Source organism: Hypomesus nipponensis, chromosome 26 (genome assembly GCF_054491055.1).
Source record: "Hypomesus nipponensis isolate SF chromosome 26, ASM5449105v1, whole genome shotgun sequence".
NCBI lineage: Eukaryota > Metazoa > Chordata > Actinopteri > Osmeriformes > Osmeridae > Hypomesus > Hypomesus nipponensis.
The window spans coordinates 8,938,221-8,950,565 of record NC_140386.1 but is presented as its reverse complement, the minus strand read 5'-3'; the positions used below and the strand labels follow the sequence as shown (position 1 = coordinate 8,950,565).

General features: G+C 43.5%; 2 protein-coding genes across 2 annotated transcripts; both read left to right on the top strand.

Annotated features, from left to right (window-relative positions):
* The first annotated feature begins 199 nt into the window (after positions 1-199).
* Positions 200-8,017, top strand: LOC146221358 (uncharacterized). The gene is made up of 5 exons (XM_084692317.1): positions 200-651; positions 944-1,071; positions 2,550-6,412; positions 6,758-7,454; positions 7,982-8,017. Exons 3-5 carry the CDS (start codon positions 2,577-2,579, stop codon positions 8,015-8,017), a joined length of 4,569 nt encoding a protein of 1,522 aa, XP_084548443.1. The 5' UTR covers positions 200-651; positions 944-1,071; positions 2,550-2,576.
* A 2,185-nt stretch (positions 8,018-10,202) lies between these two features.
* On the top strand, positions 10,203-10,949 carry LOC146221357 (desert hedgehog protein A-like). The gene has a single exon (XM_084692316.1). It carries the CDS (start codon positions 10,203-10,205, stop codon positions 10,947-10,949), a length of 747 nt encoding a protein of 248 aa, XP_084548442.1.
* Positions 10,950-12,345: the final 1,396 nt, after the last annotated feature.

Sequence of the window (12,345 nt, the reverse complement as noted above, 5' to 3'; positions counted from 1 at the left end):
GACAGGCGCTAGCACCAGATAAGTAAGATATTAACTGACGACAGACCAGACTTTGAACGGCTGGCACAAATAGGGCTAGATTTTTGGGACCAAGGCAAACTGACATACACTGTTTAGATCGATGACAGAAAATTAAACACACAGGCTGAGGTATATGCACGTACCCACCCACGCGCACGCACGCAGGACCATGCAGGTACACACACACACACGTGTTCGCCAGATTGATGTGTTGTTCCTGGGCTGGCTTCTAAACCTGACCTTTGCTGCAGTCTGCTACTGGACATGTAGAGAGATCCTGTTTCTGGATCGGGTGAACCTGGCGAACACACACAAACACAGCCCGCGGATCAGATAAGAACCTGAGGGTCAAGTGGACCGCTGATGTGACCGCTGATCTGACCACCCATCTGCTGTCCAATCTATCAGCCAACTGGACCGTTCAGTCGGTCTTCTCTCCCGTGACGATACAGCCAATCAGGCTCTCGATCTGTCCGTCAGCCCTCACCAGGGGCACAATGGGCTGGTCCTGGAGGAGGGAGTACAGAGAGAGCTGCTGACCCCGTTTCAGATCTCTCTCATCTCGGAGACCGTCGCAGGCCAAGGTGTGTGGGAGGGAGGGAGGCCTGTTTGGACAGGCGCTAGCACCAGGTAAGTAAGATATTAAGTGATGACAGACCAGACTTTGAACGGCTAGTACACACAGGGCCAGACTTTTGGGACCAAGGCAAACTTGGTTTGTTTAGATCGATGACAGAAAATTAAACACACAGGCTGAGGTTCAATGTACGAATTATGGGATTCCTGTGATGTAGAAATGCTTGCTGAAATCATGTATTAGGTCTCTATCGTTTGTGCTGTTCAAAGAAATATTTGTGCTACCATGGTATAACAGGTCAAAGGTGAACTTATTTGGGTGTGTCCCCCCCGCCTACTCTACCAGCCCCCCCCCCCCCGTAGTGCATAGCAACCCGCACATAAGATGCCGCTGCTGACAAAGATCAAGGATACCGGCACACAGACATCACAATGAACCTGAACCTGAACTAATCAACACGCTACAATACAGAGGTAGGTATTGTATCGTATTTACCAATTTTAAAATAAAAGTATTTAGCAATTTATCTACATAGTCTGACAGTTGACTCTCCGGTCGTTAAAAGTGCCAGCTCAAAGAGTGTACTCGAGTGATCATTTAAGACTCTCTTTGAGATACATTCTGAATGTGTGGGGACTTGAACACCTCAAAGAACATACATAAATTATCACATAAGGCCAAGTCCTTGACGGTTGTAGAGATGTTGAGACCCTTTGTGATGACAAGGTCCAGGGTATGACCAAGAGAGTGAGTGTGCTGTATGTGCTGTGTTAGGCTGAAGGTAACAAGTGGTGCATTTAGTTCCTTAGTATGTCTGGATTATCTACATGCAAAAGACATGATATAGTCCCCTGATATAATACAACAATCAAAATCCATAAAAAATTGTCGACAACAATTTGTCTAGTTTATCAAGAAAAGCTTGAGGCTCCTGCTTTGTGGTGGAAGCCAGTGACATCATGTTTCTTTCACATCATTTTGATATATTTCCTTTACATTTTTAGAGACCTAAGTTAGACAGGTCGTTGGGTGATGGAGGGAGAAAAAGATAGTTGTTGCACAAAACTTTGGTCCCTATCCAGCTGAGTGCTGTGATATTTAGTGTGAAATATCCATTGCGATTCCAGAATTGTGACATTGTTTCCGCATAGAAAAGTGCATTTGTTTTTCTTGTGGTCTAAGAGATCTAGCAAGTGAGTGCTGAAAAGTCATTTGGTCCTGTCCCATTTAGTGACTTGTAAACAAGCAACAGTGCTTTAAAGAAAATTATGTGACTCACTGGAAGCCAGTGTAGGAACACAAGTATTGGTGTAATGTGGTCAATTGTTAGGGTTTTGGCAATAATTCTAGCAGCTGCACTTCGTACAAGCTGAAAATATTGCTTTTAGGAAGGCCATTGCAGATTTGTTTCTAAATCATTACATCAATCCACTAAATTTGGCTATATTTTTTAGATGGTAAAAAAATAAGGAGGACATTGAAGCTTTTTTACAGATCGATTAGCCTATATGTGTGCTTGGTCTATGATGATTCATTATACATAGGTGAAAGAAAAGCTTAATAATACAATTTCAAGTTCAAGTGCACTCAGAGGATATGCAGCAGCGCTGTCTTTCCTTTTCTCCTGCTCAGATCATCAGCCACTTCCAGGTCATTGTCTTTGCACACGGTCCTCTGCAGTATAGTGAAAGCTTTCCCTTGTGTTCCTCTGTTATGCTTTTAACAACCTAGTACAGTCTAATATGGGTTATGTGGGCTGAGAAGTTTTCCATATGGACTGTGAACTGCAAGTTTTGCTTAGTAGTACGCCAACTTTCATGTAAAAAAGTACAGGCTAATATACACTATGACATCACATACGTAATCTAAAGTTTTACCTTACTTTCATTACTCTGAATGTAGAATGCTGACATTTATTTATTTTACACTTGCGCTTTTTCATTTATTTTAGATATCCATCATCTCTGCCAAATTCACGATGAAAGCACTACTCCTTTTTGTTCTGCTCCACCCTGCTTCTGTACTTGGAGCTCCGGGTGATGATGTCTGGACACCTAACTCTAAGAAGAAGTGGGAGCCAGGAGGTATCAAGACTGATCGAAATACACCAGAGCAGGGAATTGGTGTCCATCTGGCATTTGTAGATCCCAGTGATCCAGCTTTTAAATCGACTCAATCTAAGTATTATCCCAATAAAAACATTAAGCCTAAAGTGTATTATGGCAATGATCAGAGCTTTACCCCTGATCCTGAATTAAAGAATAAGAAGGTAAAGATAACCATTGTGGCTCATGGCACCAGAAAAATTCAACAATTAACAGACACGGACTATGGCGTGAAGTACAGCATCGCTAGAAAGTCACCAGGACAACTTGCCTCTATCATAAAGAACTTTGTTGAGCAAGTAGGTTTCACACCTCACGAAAGAATGCGATTCATTGTTTGTAATGCAGGATCAGTTGCTGCAAGTAATTTTATGACAGATGTTTTGAAAGAGTTAAATAACAAGGGAATGAAAATCCCTGAAATTGTGGCATATCGCACTGAAGTATTTACATCAGACACACTGGGTGGGTCAATCTCAACTGTGACCAACTACCCCGAGGAGACTCGTTGGTATTTTGAGCAGAAAGGAGTCGAATTTTCATCAGTGAAACAAAACTTGGTGAAAGATGGCATACGAAAACTATCGAAAGAAATAGAAGTAAAAAATAAAATTAGGATATTGTTCACCTTAGACAACAATGGAGAAGTTCAACGAACAAACTTAATAAAAACAGCTGACCACGAGAATCTTCAAAGTGTGGATTCAAACATAAATATACAAAACGATCATGAAAATTTCAATCAAAACTTGGACAATAATTTAAAAAAATATTGTCCTCACAAAAGAAAAAAAAGAAACCCTTCCGTTTGCAGTTGGACAGTGGGTGATGTTGAAGAAGAGTATATAATTAAGGAAAAAACTTTAGCCATTAATGAAGGGGAAGTTCATGTGGAGTTAGTCAACAGAAATAATCCAGAAGACACGCACTTGGTCTCTTTCCCTCTTGATGAATCATTTTACATGAAACAGGTTAAGGAGACAGCAAAGGAGACTGTCTCCTTGGCAAAAACAGGTACGACCCAAACCCTGGAGAACATAAACAAAGCCATGGGTATATATGGGATTGTAGCTGGATTCATTGGGGCAGGGAAGTTTTTTGCGGAAGATGACACTACCAGAGGGGTCTTTACTTTGAGCCAGACTCTTCATGGACTTGGGGAGATGACAGGGCTGAATCAACAAATCACAAGAATGTCTCGGAACATATTTCAGAAGGCCCTTCATGAAGCAGCAGGGGAAATGGGCATGGAAAAGGCACTGGCAAAAGCCACCAGTTCATTCGAGAAATTTGGTGAGAGTACTGCAGGACAGTTTCTGAAAGACATTCCCATTGTTGGCCTGGGCTTTCAAGGCTATTTTATCGCAGAGGATGCCATTGCCATCCAAAAAAGCAATAGATCTGACCCAAATCAGAACAAGTACTTTGGTCTGAAGGTCACAAATCTTGTTTTGGACGTGTCAACAACTGTGCTCACAATTGCTGAGGTGGCATTTCCTCCTGCAGCCATCATCCTGGAGCCTATAGTTATTGGCCTGACGATAGCCAGAATGTCCATTGGTGACTTTTACTGTGATGTAGTCAGTGAGTTAGATAAGCTGCCCAAAGGAGCCAGTGATATTGATAAGATGATTGCTGTCATAGTTGGATTAGATGAAGGTGCTAAGGATTTTTTGACTGGAGGGCTGTTAAGAGAAATGGATGCACTTGACAAAGAGGAGAAGCAAAATAAAGAACTACTGCGCAACCTCTCAACTCCAGAGTCCTACTACAGGATCACAGCTAACGACGGAGGCATGAGAACTCTGGATCTAATGGATGGGATTCTCTCCCAGTATGGGGGATTTGTAACAGTCCAACTATTAAACAATGGCAGTGTGAAGATACAGGTAGGGGGCGTAGATGATGGGCAGGGTGGGTTTAAGATGATAGAGAAATCATTTTATAACCCAAGTATTCAGGGTGTTGTACTGGGAGTAGGGGAGTCATCTGAATTCCTTTACAAAGAAAAGGCTGCCCATTTGTGGTGGGTCATCCCAGTACATTTAAAAAAAGTAATCTGTGGAGAAATCAAAATCCACTCCTCCTTGTTTGGCACATACTATGGCAATGACAAAGATAATCAGTTTTACGCCATGCAACCACCTGCAAAGCACACATCCATAATTTCTACAGATCGCTGTGCTTATGGGAAGCAAGACTTAGAGTTCGTAATCAAGAACTATCACTACACTATCTATGGCCATGGAGGAGATGACAGCTTCTTTATGGGGCCACAGAAATCTATGCTATCAGGTGGAGATGGAAGAGACCTTTATGTTTTTCCAACAGCTGGAACCCAGACAGAGATTGATAATTTCTCTGAGGATATGAATGAGGATCATATGATAATTAAAGCACCTTTCAATCACATTGACTGTGTTCGGAGACAAGCAAATCTTCTCCTTGTTTATGGACCACAGCGGAACACAATTGTTATCAGAGACTGGTTTGTGCACAGCCACAGTGATCATTACCAGCACATGACCTTTCAATCAGCTGATGGAATCAGGTTTAAGATAGAGGACAGGGGATCGAAAAATGGCAAATTCCATGCAATGTGTGTTCCTGAAACCCTAGACAATACAAAGTCAAAGAGTCCAATATCCATTACTTTAGAGGGAGCGTACGAAAGTGTGGTTACCGTAATTGGGAGTGATTTTGCTGACAGCATTGTGGGTAATGAAAAGAACAATGTCTTTAATGGAGCCCCTGGAGCAGATATGCTGGAGGGAGGAGAAGGAGCTGATACATATGAGATCTTTGCAGGAGAGGGCTGCGACAAGATTAACAACTATGCCAAGGATCAGAAGTTGGACCTGGTGGCGTTTCATGTACCTTTCAGTCAGATCCAAGCAGAACTTCAGGGTGAAGATCTGTTTGTGTTTGATAAGGAGAATGCTACTTCAACCTGTGTGCTGCTGACAAGCTGGAACACTGGCAAAACTTTTCAGCATGTGTCCTTTTTGTCGTCTGATCATGTGACTTTTGAGATTTCAAGAAACCAAAGCCAGCTGTCATTGACTGCACTCATGATTGACCTCAGCAAAGACACCCACGGCAGCACTATCAATCTCTCCAATCCTATTCGACACCTGCTTTACGTCATAACTGTCTTTGACTCGCCCCATGATGACAACATAATTGGCAATGTTCTTGGGAACTTTTTCAGCTGCAGCGGAGGCAGGGATCACTTGCAGGGAGCTGATGGGAGTGATAAATATGTCATCAAATCTGGTTGTAAAGGAGCAAACATTTCTAACTTTGCAGAAGACCAAGCCACTGATGTGCTATTTTTGGAGTATCCGTTTGAGAAAGTCCGAATAATGTTTAAATGGCCCAATCTAATTTTGAAGGTTAATGACTCAGATATTGAAATATACCTACGTAGCTGGTTCAAGGGTAAACAGTTCCAACATCTGTTATTGCAAACTGTTGATGGTGTCACTTCTATGTTACCTTCAAATATGTCTGAACCAGACAGTTTAACTCCCTTTGAGATAAACCTCAGTGACGAAGACTGCACCGACAATAAAAGAACATTTGATTTCAGTACAGATCCTTTTAGAAAGGTCGAAAGGTTCAAAGCTAAATCCAGCAAGTGTTCATACACCGTGATCGGAAACTCTCAAGATAACTACATTGACCCAGGCATTGGCAATGCCATGAAGTATCAGTATTTGAAGGGTGGCAATGGATCAGACACCTATGTTTTTGGTCATGGCTATGGCTCTGGGAATGAAATTGATAATGAAGCCAAAGACATGAAAAAAGACTATATATTTCTTGAAGTCCTCTACAAGTATATCACTATTTTTTTGGATCCGCCTCACATTGTTTTGTCCTCCAAGTCCAGCAATGACTCAGTTGAGGTCAAATTACTCAAGTATCTAAACGGTCCTGAACACCAACACCTTGTGATAAAATCCGCAGATGGATTTTTATTTCAGCTAAACCCTCAGTCATACCCATACAAATCTGTACTTTCCATTGACACTTCAACATCCACAAAAAGCTGTAACATCAGCTGTGCTGGGGGGGCTGAATTCTCCACTGTTTTCCGCATCTATGGAGCCACTGACTTCAGTAACTACATAACAGGGAGCAAGAATAGCTCAGTTATCATAGGGGGCAACAAGGATGACTACCTCCAGGGTAACGAAGGCAACGAGAAAATCGAAGGTCTTGGAGGAAATGACATCATAATAGGAGCCAGTGGGGATGATTTACTGTTTGGTGGCACTGGGAATGATGACATGACAGGGGGGGCAGGAAATGATATGATGTATGGTGGCTGGGGAGCTGACTGGATAGATGGGGGATCAGGGGTTGATACCATCTTTTTTAGTGGAGATGTAAAGACATCCACAGGGGTCAAAGTAGATCTGAAGTCAGGCACAGGCGAGTGGGCAGATGCTGAGAATGACACCTACACCGACGTGGAGGCAGTCAGTGGTACAAACTTTAATGACGTGATCATTGGAAATGACGAGGACAACGAGCTAGTTGGGAAGTTTGGTGATGACACCCTCATACCATGGCATGGCTCAGACTTCCTCTCTGGTGGACCAGGGAATGACCTGTACATTTTAGATGACTGCAGTGGTGTTAAACACATCAATAACTTTGCTTCTGATAGAGCCCTTGACAAGATTTTCATTCGGGACTTCAACCCTAAAGATGCCTGCTTCTTCCTGCAGGAGGGAACTCTGGTAATTACATTCAACCGTCACAATCCGTTGCTCAGTCTTATCCAACGGGATTCTCTGACTATTCTTCTGGATAACTGGAGCAACAATGGATCCTTCTATCAACATGTGGACTTTGTCTTTGCTGATAATGCAATGGAAAATAGCTCATTCTTCAACTCAGCAGTAGAAATTGGCCCAACTCTTCTAGAGTTAAACTCAACCAGTCACTCCCTCTCCCTGGGAGAAGTAAATGAAACAGCAGTAGAAGTTAGGGTCAAGTTCCTGGATGGGGTAGACCATACAGTCCACCAAAAGGAAACCCGACTGAAGTACTATCTAGAGGTGTCCGATCAGTTATTCTTCAGTGACAGTCTTCATTGGGAAAACCAGCATTTCATCACATACTCTGGACTCCTCTCAGGTGTTGATTACAATTTTAAGTTATATGCAACTCTGTGTGGGCTGCCTCTTCACACGCTTACTGAAGCAACGCAGAGAACACCACCAAACCCCCCAACATATCTAACTGTAACTCATATCTCTCATAGCAATGCAGAGATCAAGTGGCCTGCCCCACCTACTGAATCTGACCCAAACAACAGCAAGTACACTTATGTGGTAAATGTGAGAAGTCATTTGGATAGCCTTAATTATAACGTAAATATTCAAACCTCTCTCACCAGTGCAAAGATTACACATTTGAAACCTGGGACGAAGTACACACTGTCTCTCTCATCAGTTATAGAAGGAGTAGAAAGTCTGTCTAGAAAAGTGTCCACATTGGAGACTCCTAACCTGTGCCCCCACTTTGCTGCACCTGAGGGCACCACTGTTATTGATGAGAAGATGACACGTTATGGTCCAGTAGCAGTGATTGAGTGCAATGAAGGTTTTCAGCGGGTCTCCAGTCCAGAGATCTTCTGTTTAGAAGAGGGTGACCTCCAGCCATGTGTCCCTAAGCCATGTACCCATCAGGGAAGAGTGACAAGCCATGGTTCAACTTTTATTACAAATTGTTACACTAATATATATTTTTTCAGCACTTGTCACTTTGGAGACGTCCAACCTCCCTTACCAATTTGCTGTCCATCACTGCCGCATATCTCAAACAGTGACCATAAAATAATAGATTCATATTCTCATGACGTAAAATTAGCTGTTATCTTCACCTGTAATTTTGGACACCAGCTGTCGGGCCCCTCTGAACTTACCTGTGACCTAAAAACAGGAGAGTGGTCCAGGCCTTTTCCTCTTCTGCCATCCTGCCTTCCCATACGATGTCCGGCCCCACCCCATGACCCCCATGGGAGGTTCATCTCACCAGTGATGTCAGAGCATTTTGAGGAGGGAGATGTTTTAGTGCTGATGTGTGATGAACAGTACCATCTCTCTCACGATGACCAGATAACCTGCAGAAATGGCGAATGGACACAGGTCTCTTCCTGTGAACCAAATGCCCGCCTGATCGATACCTATACTACCTATCAAGGTGTCAAACTCCATGGAAGATTCCAGCAATGGATGTTTGGTGAATGGACTGATGGGTTTCCTCCTTTTTATGTCAAAAGTCTTGCTGAATTCTGCTGTTCAAATAGAGACCTAGAGTTTTATGAAACAACGTACTCTTGGCCCATAGAGGTCACATGTATGAGGATAAAACTCGAGAGCTATGGCAGGCAGTACATGGGCAAAGCTAAAGGAAACATCTATGGGGATGGCTGGAAGGATATATGCATAGAAAGTGAAGATGCAGCAAGGTCTTATTGCCAGATGCTGTTTCCAAATCAAGGTCAGTAACTGCAGCAAGTTCTTTACATATAATCCTTTTCAATTTTGTGAAAACTTTTAGTTCTGTTTAAATTTCAGGGTAATTATGCCTTTTTTGCCAGTACTGTTCTGTTATACATTTTTTATATTAATATGTTTTCTATATATTGAGACTGGTTATCTCATGTCTCTCTGCTTTCTCCTGTTATTGTGAGTTCTCCAGCTCAGTGAATGACATGTTGTGATCCTGTCTCCACAGGGTGGACCGTGTCTTTATTAAAGAGCTCAGGTTTCAATGCTGCATACTCTTACCGTTGTGACACTGGATGCAATTTCCGGAAAGAATCACGGACTTGCTACAAACATGTCCAGTGCAGACCCAAGTGTGATCCCTACTTCATTCCAAATGGCCAAGCCGACTGCGACTCCATATTTGAAGGACAAACGTGTGATGTGTCTTGCAAACGACTGTTCAACCTCATGGGATCCCCTCGAATTGGATGCTTGAGCAGTGGCTGGTCAAGTCACCCCTATTGCATTGGTAAGTATAGATGTTCTGTTGGATGTGTGATCATTATAACAACATGAAAAGTCATATTAAATATTGTTAATCTACAGATCAGAGGTATGTTTCCCAAAAGCATACTACAGTAGCTAACTACATTGTTGGAAGCATCGTTAAGCATGGCAGGTGTTCCCCAAACGATGGTTTAAACTATGGAATTAACTACATTAGTAACTTACATAATGTGAACCATTTTATTGTTTTTATCGTATAAGTTTTGTCATTAAAATCAAATATATCCTTATATATGGTATATACTTCTTTCAGAGAGTGGAGAGTGCGGTTATGATCATGAAAAAGGACCTCATTCAGTGGGCTGCTTGACAAAGCTATGGACTGCTGCCGGTTGTCATCTAGAAGCTGATCTTTCTCCAAACAGAGATCCTGATTTCTGGTCTCAGCATAAAGACTGGACAGTCGCTGAGGTGAGGGCATTTATGGCAACGCTCCCATCTGATGCCACGTTCAGTTATAACCCTAATTGCCAGGTGGATGATGAGTGTTTCCCTGGTCATGCCACTGTGCTCACCAATGAGGGGAGCAGGAAGCCCATGGCAGACCTCAAGCTGGGGGACAGGGTCCTTGCAGTAGATGCTGACGGACAGCTGGTTTTCAGCGAGGTCATCCTGTGGCTGGACCGTCGCCCATCCGCAGTGGAGCACTACGTCCTTCTGACCACAGAGGGATCCCCAGAGCCTCTCGCCCTGTCGGATGACCATGTCACTTTCATCGCTACGTCCAATGAGACGGCCACCTCATCCACCAACATGATCCCGGTGTTTGCCAAAGACCTGCAGAGGGGTCACCTGCTCTTCCACCATGACCCAGAAACGGGTTTACTGGTGGCTCGCCGAGTGACTGATGTCCAGGACTCGAAGGACCTAGGCGCCTATGCCCCCATGACTGTGGAGGGGAATCTGATTGTGGACGGGCACTTGGTGTCCTGCTATGCCCTGCAATGTCGCCAGTACCTTGCTCATCTCCCTTTCGCCCCCTACAGGTTCCTCCACATACTGCGCTCTTACGTCCCCTTCTTTGCAAAGCTGTTCCCTCTACAACACCAGAAAGATGAAGAAGGCATGCACTGGTATGCCATTGCATGGCACCAGGTGGGCAAGTGGTTTGATTACCCCTTTGGACAGACCTGCTACCCCAGAGAGCTGCAGCAGTACCACTATCCCTGAGCATCTCATGTCATCCTGAGCCAACCCTTGGTTTCTGATTTTGTCAAGCACAAAGAATGCCCTCACAATGGTAATGTTCCTTCACAAAGAACAGTTGAATAGAATGACTGAATCATGGAGAGAGAAAGTAGTCGATACTGCATCATTTTGTATTCTTTTTTTTTTATTTGGTTAAAGGAGACATGAAATGCTGTTTTTGGATGCTTTTATATAGGCCTTAGTGGTCCCTTAATACTGTACATGAAGTATCTTTCCCGAAATTCAGCCTTGGTGCATAGTTACAGCCACTACGAGCAGTCCAACAATGAGCTTTCCTCAAAACGCGCTGTTTCTGTGTCTGTAGCTTTAAATGCTAATGAGCAGGAGAGGGGCGGCAACATGCGCTAACGTTTACAACGGATGTATCGCACTGGCTCGTAGCCCCCGTTGCTGTAAGATGCCTCATATTTAGCCATTCTCATCTCATCTGATCACCCTGGTTTGCAGAGGTGCACACGCAGTCATTTCAATGTGGAGAAAGGCGGATATCGCGAGCCATAACACCAACAGCAGAACGGCTATCCAAATAACAAAGAAGTGTACAACACTGGCGTTACAGCGTTTATATTCACACAAACACTTGATGCCATCTACCTTTACATTAGCGACAGTAACTCAACTGGCTCGTAGCCCCGTTGCTGTAAAATGCTTCGAATTTGCCCATTCTTATCTGATCACCCTGGTTTGCAGAGGTGCACACTCATTCATTTCAATGTGGAGAAAGGCGGATATCGCGAGCCATAACACCAACAGCAGAACGGCTATCCAAATAACAAAGAAGTGTACAACACTGGCGTTGCGTTTGTATTCACATACACACACTTGATGCCATTTATCTTTACATTAGCAACAGTAACTCAGCTGTTAGCTGCAGAGGTAATGTTAGCCACATTCTAAGGGTAGCAAGCTACCCAACCATATACGGTAAAGCAACAAAATGATATAGCGTTAGTTAACTTACTTGTCCAAGGTTTGTAGCTTGACCAAGGAGATTTAGTAATGATCCAGAATTTAATTTCAGCAAGGCCAGCTTTGAGTTGGCTCAAGTTGAGGAAATGTTTGGCGCAGACATACAACACTTTGGGAAGTTGTGTCGGCGCATTTCCAGCGAAAATACAATTAAGATACGGGTTCTGCAGAGGCTCGGATGAAGGAACAAAAAAAAGATGTGAGCTACTGAGCTACTGTTATGCTTCGTTTGTTTGCTCGCCATGATGTCTCTCCAGGAAAAACCGATATCGCACTTGCACGGTGGTAGCTCAGTTTCTCATGGGCGGGCCAGATGATCTGGGCGGGCAAAGCAGAGAGAGGGGAGGTAACCTTCCCCCTATCTACATCACTAGGGGGAGATTTTCAA

Excerpts from the sequence above, each read along its gene's own strand:
- LOC146221358 (XM_084692317.1), top strand. The coding sequence starts at position 2,577 with ATGAAAGCACTACTCCTTTTTGTTCTGCTCCACCCTGCTTCTGTACTT. Across the intron at positions 6,413-6,757 it reads GGCATTGGCAATGCCATGAA|CTGTAACATCAGCTGTGCTG; the intron begins GTATCAGTATTT and ends ATCCACAAAAAG. Across the intron at positions 7,455-7,981 it reads TCCTGCAGGAGGGAACTCTG|CAATGCAGAGATCAAGTGGC; the intron begins GTAATTACATTC and ends TATCTCTCATAG.
- LOC146221357 (XM_084692316.1), top strand. The coding sequence starts at position 10,203 with ATGGCAACGCTCCCATCTGATGCCACGTTCAGTTATAACCCTAATTGC.